At 40.1% G+C, this 17,605-nt stretch overlaps 1 protein-coding gene across 2 annotated transcripts; it reads right to left on the bottom strand.

Moving 5' to 3' along the window:
• Window positions 1-701: 701 nt before the first annotated feature.
• Window positions 702-16,819, bottom strand: LOC147962449 (uncharacterized). Of its 2 annotated transcripts, none has more exons than XM_087536874.1 (3): window positions 16,310-16,819; window positions 16,031-16,109; window positions 702-893 (listed from the first exon to the last, which is right to left on the bottom strand). In XM_087536874.1, exons 1-3 carry the CDS (start codon window positions 16,802-16,804, stop codon window positions 826-828), a joined length of 642 nt encoding a protein of 213 aa, XP_087393000.1. In that variant the 5' UTR covers window positions 16,805-16,819; the 3' UTR covers window positions 702-825. The 2 variants fall into 2 exon arrangements, with proteins under 2 accessions (XP_087393000.1, XP_087392999.1); XM_087536873.1 differs by lacking the exon at window positions 702-893 and adding an exon at window positions 4,636-5,205 and having other exon boundaries at window positions 16,310-16,818.
• Between the last annotated feature and the right edge of the window lie 786 nt (window positions 16,820-17,605).

The following is a 17,605-nucleotide window of genomic DNA, read 5'->3' as shown; positions in this document are numbered from 1 at the left end:
AGCTAACGAAATGGGTCAAGTCAGTCACATCATTCTCCTAATGATGTGATCCCGTTAATCAAATTACAACTCATGTCTATGGTTAGGAAACATAACCATCTCCGATCAACGAGCTAGTCAAGTAGAGGCATACTAGTGACACTATGTTTGTCTATGTATTCACACATGTATTATGTTTCCGGTTAATACAATTCTAGCATGAATAATAAACATTTATCATGATATAAGGAAATAAATAATAACTTTATTATTGCCTCTAGGGCATATTTCCTTCACCAGTTGGGTGCGTCCTTGTACCGATCGGACAGCCCGCCTTGGCGTTTGGGGCGGATATGAGGCGTCCGGTTGTAGATTCTCTTAATAAACCTGGACATGTGCCTACAACGTCATGCATCTTGCATTTGAATGCGTGCTATCTGAATCACATCCAATATTCATAGAAAGCATTGTTTGTTATCTTCCCTGCATCCCAAATTTTCATTGCATATTCGCAAAATCCAACTCACAAGTTTCAAGCAGATTCAAACCGCAAAACTACAGGAGCAACGACACACAACATTTACCCGAACGAAATAACATTTTCATGCTGGAGGCTGTGAATAATGGAGCCAGCATGTGAAGTTTAATGCGAACAACAATGAAAATAAAATGTTAGCATCATTTTTTGTACTGATATTGCAAGTATGCATCCATTTATAAATATCTCTCGAAATCTCTTATTCTCTCTACAAGGCAATGTTTCATCCATATTATTAATAATAGTTCGCAAAGTCCCCTTTGTTCTCAATCCATGACTAACCCCTAACCTTGACATCAATCATAAGTTCACACCCATCCAGGTTCAAGCTCCCAAGGTTCGCGGCGTGGTGGCACCGATGCACGGAATGTTTGTCCTGCATGCATAGTTTGATGTCAAATGAAGGTTTTTCCTTGCAAGCGTAGTTCAATGTTAAATGAGAGAGAAAACTCTAGGTTTCACAACACTATACACTATAAATTAATAAACATGTTATAGATATGAACAAAATTTTGAAGAAAAAAACCATGACTACTTTCTCCATCTGTATCCCCAGCTTCTACAGAGTGGCACCTAGACCTAGTGAACACTAGTACTACCAAAGTATGAAAATCCAAGTTGCATGAACCTTGGGAGACTACATAAGATAATTCTACGATGAACAGGCAGAAACAAACTGCAAAAGATAGTAATAATTGATAACATTTGTTATCTGGGATCCAAGTATAACATAACACTAAGATGAACATGTGTACTGCATGATGTGTATTTCACATAGTTTAGGCTTCTGTAACTTGACTTTGGTCAGTACATATATTACTAATTTGTATAACATTATGGAAACATCAACTTTTGATTGGACTTAGCTAACATCAGTATACATTAGTGCTAAGATAAATACAGCAACAAACCAACATAATCTATGGAAGAAACCAAATTTAAATGGACAACGAATCACAAATGCAGATTTAGAACACTGTATGTCACTCCTATAAGAAAATGATACATTGTGTGATCTGAAAAGTGAAAACATGTCACCTTCCCACAAAGAATATCAATAATTATCGTCCCATGATTTTCCATTTTTGCCATAAATCAAACTGTGTGAATACCAAGCAAAGGCAAATAATGCTTGTACATACAAAGATCACAAACTCTTACACAATTTTCTCTTTAAAATACTATTTTTTCATAGTAGGAAAAATAGCACATTTAATCACTTTAACGGTGTCTACTATATGTTCTATATACGCCGCTATCACTCATTGCACCATATGGATGTTCACGGCGGAACATCCATGGTCAGGTAGCTCTAGTCAGTGTGTAAAGATAACTTTTTCTCTGTGTAATTCCCAATGTCGAACCACGGAGGATCAACATGGGAGGAAAAAGACAACTTCAATTGGGTGTGCCAACAAGTAGCATTTGAGCCCTCCTTTTCATTTGCCATATACCCTTGCCATACAAGATTGCTACTAAATTAATTAAAATTTTCCATTGGAATTTAGTCTATAGAAAAAATGTTTCCATCACGATGCACTATATGCCCCTAAAAGATGCGTGTGAGGTGAGTTTTGAAATATACTAGCCAACAATGTTCACCCACTAAAGTAAATTGATTATGTACATGCCATTCAATATGGTATCAAGCAAGTAGGACTTGAGTTAAGAACTGGGTCAATGTTGCCCATGACTAAGCTTACCTAGGCTTCAGACAATACTAGGCATGACAGGTGTCTCGAAATATGTTGCCCAAACTTGTTTCTCAACTAAAACTTTTGGGAACTGGTTAACATCATGAATTTAGTAGGGGGCATAACCATTGGAAGATTGTACACTTATCCCTTAAACCACGAGTTTTGGCTCATGTTGATGCACATAATAAGATTTACCATAATTTCACATTATTGACATGGGTGTCTCCAAGACTCCTATTCTGAATTGATCAAATAATCAGGTTGCCAAAGTTAGAGTGATTTTGTTTCCCGTTAGGGAGGCTGACATGTGAGTCACTATCTTCACTATAATTGGAACATAAAAGCTTTGTGAAATGCATTTAATTTATCAAGTCATCATATGGCGGCATATGTTGTCATGTAATACATAGGACTTGGTGATATCCTAGTGGTGCAATTGCAGTGACACATCTACACTGACTACACATGAAGTCGAACATTGTTTTTAGGGAGCTGGTCAGAAGGAAAATAGGTTCCTAGCTAAAGTTGTCTCGCCCCACCTCCGAAACACGGGTTACAACTTTCATCGTACGGTGCTCTCCAAGGAGCAACTATTCTTACTATGTGAAAACAAAAGGTGCTAAGTTGTAATCCCATTCTAAGGATTCTCATGGTTTTGCGGAATCCAGTTATAGGAGAACCAGGAAGGGGTCTTGATGGTAATGATGGAGGCGATTAGCTTCTTAGGTTCAATTAGTATGGAATATCATGTCTCCATGGCAAAAAGTGTGACCTATCTCCTCCCCATTAGTATATGTGATTATCAAGTTACCATATTGGGCACACTTGATTATATTAAGGACTCCAAGATAACCATGAGGTGGATTGTAGTGGCTCATCTTTACGGATATGGGTTGAACTCAAGGGAGGAATTTAATTTCACAATGGCGATTATTTGGGCTTATCACCATCAAAAGTCACGATATCGGGAACATTCCATTATGAAATACCGATGACTTAGTGTGGTACAACTACAATGGCACATATTCACTGTCTTGGGTTGGGCTTTTGATTAGGCGGTTAATTTTTCGTTATCAATTATTAGGCATGTCGTCTCCCCTTGACACAAAAGATTGACTCGTTCCTCCCCGCAGGCACATGCCATTATGTAATACACACTGGGTCTAGAATAGGCAATACACCATATGTGACCATATATGATGCACCAGACAGTTCCAGCTTGGCCTCCTATTTGACAAATGTGAGTAATATACAAGGTGAATGATTACCTCACTGCCAACTATATTAATATATATACAGGAGGATATAATTTAACTTTATAGTTTCTTGGCGAACAAGTGGACACAACAATAGTAGTTAACATAAGTAATGAACTCATGACCACCACCAGCTAGACCCAAATCGTGTGAAGAAGGTTACACATTAGAGCATAGAACCGATATAACATAATAAATAATGAATTAAATGAACCATGTTGGGAAGGAAATTTCTTGAGAAATAACTTCAATGACCAGTCATCGACAACTCTTTGCTCATTGTCTTCTATCCTTCGCGACATAGACCACATGGACCACGCGGCTTGTCCATAAAGTGGTAGTCCAACTAAAGCACAATGCCGGTGTAGGATGAGGATTTGATTTACATGTAGGATAATTGATGTATGTTGAATCCTTGATTCAAATCTGAATAAATTATCAAGTTATGTCTACTTTTTTATTCCTATCCGATATGTGGCTATAATAGATAAGACACCTCCATTATTGCCCTATAAGTAGATCTTGTCCATGTGTTATGATTAACCTTTCTCTATTTTCAGTCTCTTGGTAGCAATAGGAAGTAAGTAGAGCAACATGTTGGGTGTTCTCGTGTTGCCCTATAAGCCTCCTCTGTTTCCATATTATCTCACTATACAACTAGTTGCATGTACAACACAATGTTGGATGTTTCCATGTTCGCCTATTATCCTCTCCATTTACACCATGCCTCACTAGAACATTATAGATTATATTGTGGAAAAATATTCCCATATGGTTATGACTACCCTTCCACTAGAATATGCATCGAAGAGAAGTAAATAGTGTTTTTGGGGTGTTTTGTGCTTGGTAAGATGCCAAGTTATTACATACATATGCCATAATTTAGTCACAATCTAGCTTGCACATGAAGTCAACGTCGATACGTAACGACGCGGGTCAACAAACATTTTGTGTGGTTGCATAGCTATAGTTAACTTCCATCCAACAAGTACCTACCATATCATTTGTGCATCCTATTAGCCATGTTTTCTCCCTTTTTCGGCCATATGAAGGTCCAATTAGATAGCTCGTTTCAAACCCAAACATGCATGCCAAACTTCTCTCATACTACCCATTGTGTCAACACACATGATGAGCAACTTCAAAAATATATTATCTCATGAGCCAACACACTTCTTGACTTACTATCTTTTCACATGACCTGAGATCTAGCTCCATTGCGAATGTTTCACAAAGCTTTACCATATGAATATATTCTTGTTGAAACAATCCAGATACCAAAACCATCATGGGAAATGAATAGAGAAGCCATTTCAAGTGGATAGGGTGATCCTGAGGCAGTATACCGACTCCCTCCCTCAAGTTTAGCAATAATGTTAGTCAATCGCAAAAAAGTAGGAAGCGAGAAATTTAAAAGTTCCAAACAAGCCTTCCCATTATCCTCGGGATAGGGATAGTTTTGATAATTTCCGACAGGGCTATGCTTTTGGCGAAGAGTCATTTTAGCTCATAGATGCAGATTTGAGCAGCCTCCAGCCGTTGCGAATATTAAAGCTCATGTTGTGCCACACGCGGCTACTCCTGCTCCTCGGGCGGTTGCTCCTGTTTGAGCTGATCATGTCATCCGGCAGCTCATTCAAATCAAAGTTCTGGTTGTTCATCATCGAGACCTGGACCCCTTTAGGTGCCATTTTCCCTGCTTTCAAGCTCCCTGTGTTTTCACTGTCAACCACACCTAAAGAGAACACTTGTTAGGGTTAATTGATATGTCTTCATGAACAGGAAAACACTAACAAAATCTCAGAGAAACGGATGTGCACTATGCTAGAGTTATCCTCTAGTTATTGATCAATAATGGTGGGTCACAGAACCCATCAGTAGTGCTACTTAGTATTAATGGACGGCAGGATTGTCGTGAATCTGACGACAACATAAAATCTTTTTTTTTGAAAAAAGGTAGTAGTGACGGGCCCAATATGTGGTCCATCAATGATACATTGTTACCAGTGATAGAGGACAATATTGAGGCTAAGCATGCTAGTTTTTAGTCATATACAACCCACCACTTACAATCCCAAGTCACAACACGATAGTGACTAAATCATTACCCTGTCACTTAGATCACAACTTAAAACTAGTAGCCCCACACGGTAAGATCATTATTGGTTCCTGCTATCATTTGTCTCTTCTCTAGCTACTAGCACACTTGTCTTCATGATTTATCCTCCACAGAAACACAAACTTCCCTTGTTAATCGCGCATCATGTCATACCCTTCCCCCTCTTCCCCAAAAATAAACCATTTGAGGAAGAAACCCTGATCGGGCCCTCCACCTCCTCAAAATGTTGTCATCTCTACAGAATCTCGCATGAGTGCTGCCTCCAAGAGTTCATTGAGTTTGTTTGAGAGGAGGAACACCCATGTCCAACTCCCTATGCCACCCAGGTGATGATTGTGTTCACTTCTGCCTCGGTCCTTGCACCATATATACGGGTCAACGCTCATGGGCCGATGGTGCAGTACGGTCGAGGCCTTCTCAGTCCGGATTCTTGGCTCCTATTTTTAAAGACACTCCCCACCATTGTTTCCTCTATTCGGATCCCCAACTCTATGGCTTCTCCAAACATCAGGCGGTGCAATATATTGAGGAGAAGAAGGTTCGAGTAGTGGATACTACACATTATTGGCAGGTGTCAGATTTGGACTGGTCATGGCCCGAACTTCTTGTCTGATTTGACCACCACTGTCGGACGCATTCATCTAAGTGGTTTGTTAGTTCTCCACTAAGTATAGACTACTTACGCGTGTTGAACCCATCACTGCTAGGTGTTTCTGGAGCTTCACCAATTAGGCATTATGGAGTAGTGTCAGGAATTGTGGAATATACAATGGAGAGAGAAAGAGAGAGAGAGAGAGGAAGAGCATGCAAAGAGGGGCCATATGCAGGGAGAATAACCATGTAGTATGTCCCTGGTTGAGGTGGAACAACAAACCGTGACATGCCTTGAAGGCGCATGAACTTCTTCTAATTTCAACATACCAAATACCGATGGTCCCTCCATTCCTAAATATAAGTCTTTTTAGAGATTTCAAGAAAGACTACTTACGGATCTATATGGACATATTTTATAGTGTAGATTCACTCATTTTTCTCTGTATGTAGTCCGCATTGGAATCTCTAAAGATACTTATATATTTAGGAACAGAGGGAGTATGATTCAGTAAAACCTACTGAACAAAATGCATTCCATATCTATAAAGATTTACACTTATTATATTAGTAAAAAGATTCCTATTAATAATCAAAGAGCAAAGCAACATTTAAATATAGAAGTGTTTTCCATAAAGAAGATAATGTTGTGTCTCTCTTTTTGCGACTTTGTTTCTTTGGAAATGAATCGTTTATGGTCGATGATTTGTTTGTGTGCTCGCCTGGAGATGTTCATATCAGCTGAAATTTCCATCATCCGCAAAGTATGCACCTATATGTATCACACTCTTAGTGATGTCTTTACATGCGACAAGACTTCTTTCGAATGAAACTTGTACACTAGCTTCCTATAGATAGAGGAGACTTATGAGCTGGATACAGCCACCATTGTAGAAAGCCAAATGAAGCACAAAGGCTCCACCGCAGAAAAAGTACCAAGGGAGGGACCGAGAGGAATAGCTGGTGGTGGGCCCACCATGGAAGGAAATGCTAAGGGCGACTATAGGGGACCGACAGGTAGTGCTAGTGTAAGTGTTTTATTCATCTATGGGTCGATGACGGGAGAGCATGGCGTGGCATGGATCTGTAAGTTGACAACTCGAGAATCTTCAAAGTCCCTGAAGCGTGCGACCAATGATCGATAAGCCGAGAATCTTCAAAGTCCCTGACAGACGAAAATGCTTCTAGGAGGAAGCACATCTCTCAACCAAACAAGGAGCCTTGAACTTGACACAAAAGGAACTAAAAGGTCTCATGTTTGAGATCAGGATTCTAGACCGACCCAGGCCTACTAAGTGGCCAGCTATTGGAAAGGTGTGCTCACTTCCACAAATAAACATCAACATGTTAGTTAAGGCTATGCAATAGGCAGGGGGACTCTACTAGGAAACCCAGATAAGTCACATTGGCAATAATATCTCCGTCTTGAGATTCAACAAAATGGAGTCTAAAAGCATGCTCTATATAATGGATTGTGGAAATTTGGTTTTAGTGTGATGGTTTTCAAGGATTATGATGGTAAAACTAGTTTTTCAAAGATAATGTTTTGTATGACGGAGTAATGGGTGATAATTAAGGATCTTCCCCTATAAACCATTATCTACTTTTGGGAATGCTCTCGAGAAGGATGGATTTATGGGGGGGGGGAACCATCTCATAGTTAGAGCTAAAATTTTCATATTCGTTTCACTGGTCTGAGGCTTCTTCCTCCACTCTTCAGCAAAAGATGAGGGGAGTGTCTTGATTTTCAATTTGAGAATATACATCACTTGTGGATTGACTGCGGTAGACTAGCACATGCTGATGGAAGATTTGAACCACATGTTGATTCCTCACCCCAGTTGGGTGAATGCTTGAGTGCATCACTCGAACATAGCTCCTAGGTCAAGACAGTGGGAGCTTGGGAGCACTAGGTCAAGAAAGTGCATCTATGTTCGCAGGGGGTATGCAGCGTTGCCCGACCACCCATTTAGGCACAGGTGCTAGAATGATTATACACACAGGAAGGACCAATCCAAGCAAGATCGATGACATGAAAGTGAACTAAGGGATGATTTGCAACTAAAAAGAATGTGGGAGCTGAGGAAGGAGCATGAAAGGATGGAGGACATAAAAATATTTATACGGGAAAGGGTGCAAGGCGACTGGGCAAAGAAGACCCATCTACCTCTAGGCAACGCAGACGAGGCACTTTTGTTCATTAGACGAGCAAGGGTGGTGATGATCAGCAAAGGCATCACAAGGATTATCAGCTAAAGCTACTGGATAGGAGGAGAGATTGAAGCAAATTTGTGTAGCTACGGGATGTTTCGAGAGACTAGATCGTGATAATAAATTTATCTATAACAGTGAACCAAAACAAAGTATTCTTTCAATCACAACAACTAGGAGATTACTTTAGGAGTTTCACACAAATGGAGGACATTAGGGAGAACATAGCCAATAACAGCTTTTCAAACCTCTGTTTTAGTAGCTACGTGTACAGACGGGACAACAAAAGGGATGATGATGAGAACATTTAGGTACATCCGGACAGGTGTCCATGCAATGATGATTTCATCCATTCGTTCTAGCATACATCCATTGAACACAGTGGCGAATCTTGTTATAAAATCAAGGGCAGGCTCAAAGTTAATGATGTGAAAAAAAAGTCACTGACTCCCAGCTCTTTTGTGGAAACAAGGTTAAAATTTGCTAGAATACTACTAGAAGCATGCACTATTAACTACCAAAATTTTCTTTTGGATCGCTGAGGGCAGGCTCAAGCCTGTTAAAGCCTGCCCAGTTGATTCGCCACGGATTGAACATGTTCACATGGAGGACCAGACCATGCTTCACTCATTATTAGAGCGCTAGACAAACTGGTCATTACCACAAGGAAGAAGAGAGCGTTAACATTTGAGGAGAGGCGGATGCCCCATGGATGCTTGGGAGTGTGCATTATATAACAATTTCGGCCAGAGTGCGTTCTACGGGAAGCATAACAATATCACCAATGATATGCGACATTTTAGTGGCTCAGTGTTTTGTTTCGTATGTTCTGACATCACTAGGCACAAGGTCAACTTCGATGGAAATGAGAGAGCGTTGGGATCCAGATCCTTTGTGGAGATCCGTGAGATTGAAGCGTAGCTTCATTTGGTTCATGCCTGGGAAGAAATAATGTATATGCAACATGCTCGACTGAAATGGCTCGAGGAAGACGAACAAAACATCAGCGCGGATGGAACGAGATGTACTACTGACAAAGAGATGGGGAAGATGTTGGCTGATTTCTGTGCTTAGTTGTTTTCTTCAGAAGGCTCTGCTGAAGCTGACCACATCTTAGCTGACATAAAACCATGTGTGATTAATGATATGGGGGAGACGGTGAACGCGGATGTGATGGATGAAGAAATTGAGAATGCACCATTCTAAACTAGATTGAAAAAAGCGCTGGGCCAGACAACCTCTCGACTATGTTTACCAATTTCATTAGTCGTTGCTAAAAAAATGATGTACGCATAGTAGTAGGGGATTTTTATAAAGGAGTTGGTGCATCGGTAAACTTCAGTGATACGTTTCTAGTCCCAATCCTAAAAATTAACTCACTAGAGATACTTCGTCAAATTGGATCAATCAGCTTATAGAATACACCCTCCTTCCATCTATATAGGGCCTAATGCGTTTTTTAAGAACGCCTTTGACTATTGACAAGATTAATAGTACATGACATGCACAATGTGAAAATTATATCATTGAAAGCTCCTTTCACACAGGAATTTAACGGTGTGCTTTGTGTAAGTTGCATGTCATATATTATTGCTCTACTATTTGGTCAAAGTTAGCCTCGAAAAACGCATTAGGCCCTATATAGATGGAAGGAGGGAGTACACACAATCATATTGCTTCAAAGGCCTAGCGAATAGTTTGAAGGTTCTCCTGTCCATAATGATCTCGGAGGAGCAAAGTATATTATTCCTGGTAGGCTTATCACAGACAATGTATTTGTCACGTATGAGTGTGTTTGCATGCAATCAGGTCAACTAATAGAAAAATCCAATGTTAGCTACTCCCTCCATTTTTATATAGAAGGCCACTATCAGAAACACATTTTGCATCTATACAAGGCCACCAACAATAATCAAGGCAAATATTAATGATGTTTCTTCGTACTAGTAACCCATGACTTAATTACTAGCATGCATGTAGTGGATGATAATGACACACTCACCTACTTCCTCTCCCACGACCACTCAGTTTTCTCTAATATACATGCACCCTATTAATTAACCCGGTAAACGAGAAAATAAATTGGCTTCTAAAGCACACATTAATTTTTGTCTTGGTACCTGTAATTTGAGTTTGTGGCCTTGTATATAAAAATGGAGGGAGTATTAAACTACAAGAGGGTGATTTGGATTTTCCACAATCTGATGATGAGGGCACTTGGTTTCTCAAATAGCTGGATCTTGATAACTATGACATCTGCTACCCCGACCAGGATTTCTGTCAAATTGAATGGAGGTTGCTCTGTCATTTTTACACTATCAAGAGGGATCTGACAAGGAGACCCACAATCCCCCTATTTGTTTATTTTTTGTGTTGCTCATGAATTCTCAAAGATAAGGAGATCAATGTGTACATTTTGGGAGCACTGGCCCCCATGTAGCCCATCTTATGTTTGCAGATGATAGTGTATTATTTCTTCAAGCATCAAATATCAACTTTGTGACCTAAAAATAGATCCTGTTTGACTATGAGTTGGCCTTAGGACAAATGGCAAATCTTCAAAAAGCCTCAACTTTCTGTGGAAAGGGAAGCAAATAGGAGGACAAAGTTGTTTTAAATACTTTTGCACTAATCACAAGGCATTGGGCGAGCATTATTTGGGGCTCCCAACCTTGGTGAGTAGGTCAAAGGAAGCAAATTTTTAATATGATAGAAAAAACTCAAATGGTGAAGTGGTTGGATAGGAAGGACAAGGTATACCGAAGGCGGGAAAGGAGGTGCTAGTAAAATCAGTGCTTTAAACTCCCAGAGAAAATGTGTCCGAACTTAAAGCGATAGTATGTAAGCTGTTAGTACCCATTATAGGGTGGTGAACGCGCCGTATATAATAGAAGGGAGTTGGCACAAAGGTTTTATCCAGGTTCGAGCCCTCAGTGAGAGGTAATAACCTACATCATGTATCTGATTTTTATTCATGGTGAAGCACCTTGTGCGAGGGGTTTTGAACGGAGATGAAGTATAAGGTTACTGAGAGTATAGTATACGAGAGTATATCTGAATGATAACCCCTAGGCCTGCCTTATATAGGTGACGAGGGCTAGGGATTACAAGGAATCCACCAGTTCTCATACCGTCGCCATGTTAGCTTGCATGCCCAGTTGCTCTTCTGGACCTTATTCGGTCTCATGCGCAGATCCTCCACTTGGCCTCTTGGGCCTTGAGATAGGCTTGCTACCGGGCTTCCCACTTAGAGGACACCCCTAGTGTATTGCACCTTCAGTAGCCCCCGAGCGTGTCTGGAGTTGGAGTTATGCTTATCTTCACGAATGAGAACCCAGCCGGCCTCCTTCTATCTTGTTGGCTAGTCAGACAAGGCACATGTGACCACGCGACTAGCCTGATTCAACACATGCAGTCCACCCTCCCTGCCATTTAATCTATTGTGATCACGCACATTTAGTTCTAGTATAATCGTTTGTGGCAGGGCTCAAAAAGTATGGCTCATGGGGTGGATGTGCAGTTGCTCGCTTATGGAGTAACTAGCGGAGTAACCCACGCATTTGCGCGGCTAGATTTATGTTTGTTCTCAAAACTTTTATATCTTTTGGCATCCGTAATATGGATTTAGTTGTTGAAATAAATGTTGTATATTCTAAAGCTTATTTGAGGGCATGTGAAGAAAATAGGTTGATTTATGGAAACCGTGTGCTAGCAGCATAATCCATGTGTGTGAATGTGATTCAAATATAAGTTAAATTATAAATATATATCATTATCTTACAAAAAATACCATTGATATACACACTAACTCTAATTTGATCTAAGACATAGTTTCTCCATTATTATTATTATTATTATTATTATTATAAATAGTAATAATGTTTTATAATACTTGTGTATTCAGTTATTGGATAGGTTGTGCAAACTCATCCATGCAGAGACATGTGTTTCTGAGTTCTCATATATTTTTACTCGTCTCCACATTCCAACAAAAAGACTTACTCAACCCTTTTCTTTTTTACCTTCGGCCTTCGATTAGCCTATGTAATACGTAGGTGCCAGCTCGTCAATAGTCATCAAACTCAACTCTTTTTATCACTTATAGTTCTCTTTACCCGATTGTTCAAACCAATATTCTATGTCATATTTGGGTTGGATATGCGGCCAGTTGTATCTCAGTTGGCATACAGGCAGAGACCATATACTTCACAACTTTATTAATCTTGTAAGATCTTAATTAGCTTTCTTCCATTTTTTTTGTATGTTGTCTCTTATTACGTATAGTGGACCATGCTTTTGTATCACCGTATATATTGTGCGTCTATGCACATATGTATTTTTTATAGATAAGTATCTATATGGTAAATTGTTTTACAGAGCATGCATCATGAGCTTAGCTTTGATAGACTACTAAAGAAAACATCTCATTCACTCAAATCCTTTTAAATTAATGCCATAAATAATTATTTTGAAAAAGCCCATCTTAGTGACACAGATTCTTTCAAATTAACGCCCTAATATATTTCCCCGTGAATAGAATTACCCTGGAATATTCACAAAATACTATCACTTAGCCGTCCAATCTAATTTAAGCATCCATTTGGCCAGGCTAGTGGGGTGCAACGTGAATGAAAATACACCAATGATTGTAGGGAGAGATGCCTTGCTAATTAGTAGTAGCTTTTCATCGTGCAATCTTTTAACTTTTATAAATCAGGATGTGAGGGTCTCCCTCCTATAATTATTTGAATGGAAGACAATCGATATACGTGCCCATGTGTATGTGCTGATTTTTTTTAATCTAGAGGTCAGAGTGATACTTTTGTACGTGTATGTATTTCTTTGAACTCTCACGCATGTGTGTGTTCTGTTTATCATCCTGCTGTTCTTTTCAGGAAAACTATCCTGCTGTTATGCATAAGCCCCACATGCTTGCCAGTTTCCTAAATCAAGAGATGATGTCATCCTGTTTTTTTTTCTTGTACTTCTCCGAGCAGAGGTGTATCTTGTGTGCTATATATGTATGTGTATGAAACAAATCATTATCATGTATGGTGCATGTAAGAATTCATATTTATCCTTTTTCTTTTCCAGGAGTTCGGATCTTTGTTTGGACGGCTGCACCTCCTTGATTAGATGACGTGTCAATGCATGCAACATATGTGTACATAATATTATTATTTTTGACAGTGTACATAATATTGTTGGCCAAAAAAGAAATTACTGGCACTTAAAAGTATACAAATTATGGGTTTTCCCAGTTGCTAATCCATGATTTATTGTAGTTAACAACCGATTGTAGACATGTTTTAAATGTAAATACATACTTTATATTATATAAAAAACTATTTTGCCAATATCCTTGTTCCAACTATATGTTTGACTTGTATATACGTACATATCTTGGTAGAGCTATTTTTTTTCTTGGAAACCCGTGTCAAGATTAAACGTGAAGCACCAAGTGGGAATCTGAGACCGTGTTTGTCTTTTTCACATGGGGATACGTATTATGGTAGGATTCTTCTGTTTTGGCCGGCCTCTTCTATTGTTTTTCCATTATTACTATATATGTTGGAGTCTTTCCTTAGTTGGCTGCCGATATTTTTTTTCTAGAACAACGTAAGCTATGCATGAGAGAGCTATGCATGATTCTCTCGGACTCCGGTTTTTTCAATAAAAAGGCTTTTCACCAAAGACATTGTACGTGACATGTCAAACTGTTTGTACATGACTATATTCTTATGTTATGTTACATCTCTTAAATCTTAGACGTTAATATTTAAAATTTACGGTCGAGATAATTTAATCTATATGGACGAACGTGATGGCTTATTTGACTCTTGTTTTAATTATATAATAGATGTTGATTCTTTGGGAATCAAATTTCATCCTCGTCAATATTGCTATTGTTGATACGTTACTGATGTTCCAAGTTCACTCATGTGTATGTACATAAAAATGAAGATGAGGTGTGCAATGTCAACCAATACTGTTGCAAGGCTGACCATTGCTCATCGCAGTGCTGCTAGCCCGGGCGTTCAGTGCTAGAAGCTAGTCACGTGATGCTGCAAAGCTAGTGGTCAGTGAACTTTTTATTGCTACAAGGTGGTTGACAATGCTGCAAGGCCAAGGCATCGATGCAACATGGCAGGTCATTGACATTTTTTTCTTTGCCACAAAATGGTGCACCGGTGCTACAAAAATGGGGTTATCACGTGTTGCAATGTTGTGTTTAGTGTTGTAAGACCGACCACCATTGTGCTTTTCACTAGCCTACCATGGCCACCATTGTGGCCTCCAAGTGGGTCTATTGCTGAGAAACATGGGTGTATGTTGCGAAGGGTGGGGAGAGGAGACGAGAGGAAGAACCAAGTTGGTGGTTGATAAGACTATGATCTGTGACAGAATTGACCGGTTCGCGGGTGGGCCTAACCAAGGAAGAGTTGGAAGATGCATGGCAATGATCCATCGGTTCAGGCGTATATACATTGTGGTTTTTCACTAATTTGTCGCACTTAATGAGTATGTGTTCTATATCTACTATATTTTGTATAGACCATCTTGCAACGGTTTTATGAGGTTTCTAAAAAGAAAATGGAATTATATCCAACAGACTGGTTTCAGGAGGAAATGAGTCAGATCGCTCTAGCGCCAGATGCCCCTCACTTGTATTCCTCTCTCTTCACCATATCCATTCGCTCTATTTCCACCATGCACACACCCACGGGGTTGTTGCAACATTTCCTAAGCTGCATAGCTCGCAGTGGTGCAACTGTTGGTTCTTACGGGGGGTGTTTTAGCCGATTACCAGTGCCACAAGCCAAGAACCATGCGACAAAGGGGTGAGGGTTGTGGTCGCATCAACTACCTCGGTTGTATGACAATGTTCCTCGCCGACGCACTGTAATAGTGCTTGCAGGATACCAGGCGACATCAGGTATGCGCCAGAGCATGGACATGAGGTGCTGCAAGGGGCTGACATAATAGTCTGTTACAACAATGGGGAGGGGTGGAGGATACACAGGTTTTGTGGAGGCTATGAAGGAAGACGGGTTCCACTCTCTCTGCTGCCATGTGGTGTGATCCAATGCTCCACGTGTCAGATCCGACGGCTGGCAAGCTGACTAATTTCATTGACACCTGTAACGTGCCAAAAAATTGTACGGAGATGTTTCTAGCCATTGCTTGTTTCTTATTACAGTTCATATGTCTTCCGTGCTGCAACATAGTGCCGGTGCTCGCATTTGTATACGCGTCTAGTGACAAAACCAACTGGGTGGAACTTGATTAAAATCAAGCATGTATAGCGGCCATGATCGGCCTACTGACGTGTAGCACCGCTAGACCAACGTTAATGGAAACAAAACATGTGCAGCTTCAGTCCAATATATCACTATACTAATGATGAAAAAAAACCGAGCATGGACAGAGCTAACATGCTTCAGTCCAATATCAATATACTAATGATGCCAAAATCTAGCATGGAAAGAGCTAACCAGCTTCAGTCCAATATCAGTATACTAACGATGCCAAAGATCCAGCATGGAAAGAGCTGACCAGCTTCAGTCCACTATCATTATACTAATGATGACAAAAAACAGGCGTCATACTCACAGAAAAACCAGTATGGAGTACTTACCAACTGAGCTTGAAGCCGCGATGCTCCCCTGCATGGGTGGCACCCCCTGGACCGGCGCCATCTCATTTTTCCCATCCATCTGCCACAAGAAAACCCAGCGATTAGAAAGTCCAAGGACATATAATCACCACGTAGTTCTTGCACATACACATCAGGTAATTCAGTAAGCACTAGTACTAATTCACATGACTAGATCAAAGATTGTCAGTAACATCGAATCATTAGGCACCAGTTAACTTCAAATCACTAGTAGGAGAGGGGGAAGCGAGTGCGGCTCACCATCTTGTCATCGAAGACAGGGTTTGCATGAAGGGTGGGGGCGCTAGCGCGGCTCACCATCTTGTCGTCGGAGACATCATTTGCATGCAGAGTGCGGGCGCGAGCGCGTCTCATCATCTTGTTGCCAGAGACGGCGTGAGTACGTGGGGCCCCTGGCGCCAGGAGCGCAACCACCTTCACGGGGCCTTCCCGGGACTCCCAGGATTCCAGCTCCTCTCTGGTGGCTGCTGGGGGCGGGCTTTTCTGCGGGTCTCTCCCGGACTTGCGCTTGCGAACCACCGGCACAGGCACCTGTTGCGCAAGCACCTTCCCTTTCCCCTTGGAGACGGAGGCCGTAGGGGGCGGGGCGGCCGCCGCCAGGCTCTCCTCCTCGTGGTTGGCTATGGGTATGGCGTTGACGCCGGAGCCAGACATCGCGGTGGATCGGTCGAGCACACACGCGGAGTGGGTCGAGCAGAGTGGGATGAGAAGAATGTGAGCGAGGAGCAGAAGCATGTGTTGCCCTTTATGAATTGAAACGGAAGGCACGGGCCATGGTGGGGACGGCGTGTTGAACTACAAATTTATTTATTTAATGCCAGCATTTAGTAGTAGCATATCTTTGGTATATTTCTATTAAATATTCTTATATTTTGGTATATCTTTGGTATACAATTAGATATATATCTGGTATACTGGTATTTAATAGTAATATTCCTATATTTAGGAACAATGATATACTACTATTAAATAGAATTATCGATGTTACTAAATATAAGAATAGCTGTGACAGTATTTAATAGTAACATTCTTATATTTTGGAACAGAGGTAATATTATTTAATTCTTGTATATCTTTGGTATACTATTAGATATAACTTTGGGATTCTAGTATTTAATAGTAATATTCTTATATTTAATGAGGAATAAAGATATATCACTACTAAAGAATATTATCTCCATTACTAAATATTAGAACATAGCTAATACTACTTTATAGTAATATTCTTATATTTTGGAACGGAGTTAATAGTATTTAACTATAGAATATCTTCAGTATACTACTATTAAATATTCTTATATTTAGGTATATCTTTGGTATACTAGTATTTAATATCCTTATAGTAGTATTTAATAGTAATATTCTTATCTTTAGAATCAAATATATACTTACTATTTGATAGTGCATTTATTTGTTCCAGAGGGAGTACTATTACTACCTCCATCCGGGTTTATTGGTCCCTTTCGTTTTTGTGTCCACCTTTGACCGTATATTTGACTAACAAATTATAAGTCGTATGTCACAAAACTTATATTC

This window comes from Triticum urartu, chromosome 7A (assembly GCF_056163025.1).
Source record: "Triticum urartu cultivar PI428250 chromosome 7A, HENAU_Tu73, whole genome shotgun sequence".
Classification (NCBI taxonomy): Eukaryota; Viridiplantae; Streptophyta; class Magnoliopsida; order Poales; family Poaceae; genus Triticum; species Triticum urartu.
The sequence above is the reverse complement of the archived record's forward strand: the minus strand, read 5'-3'. Positions and strand labels throughout refer to the sequence as shown.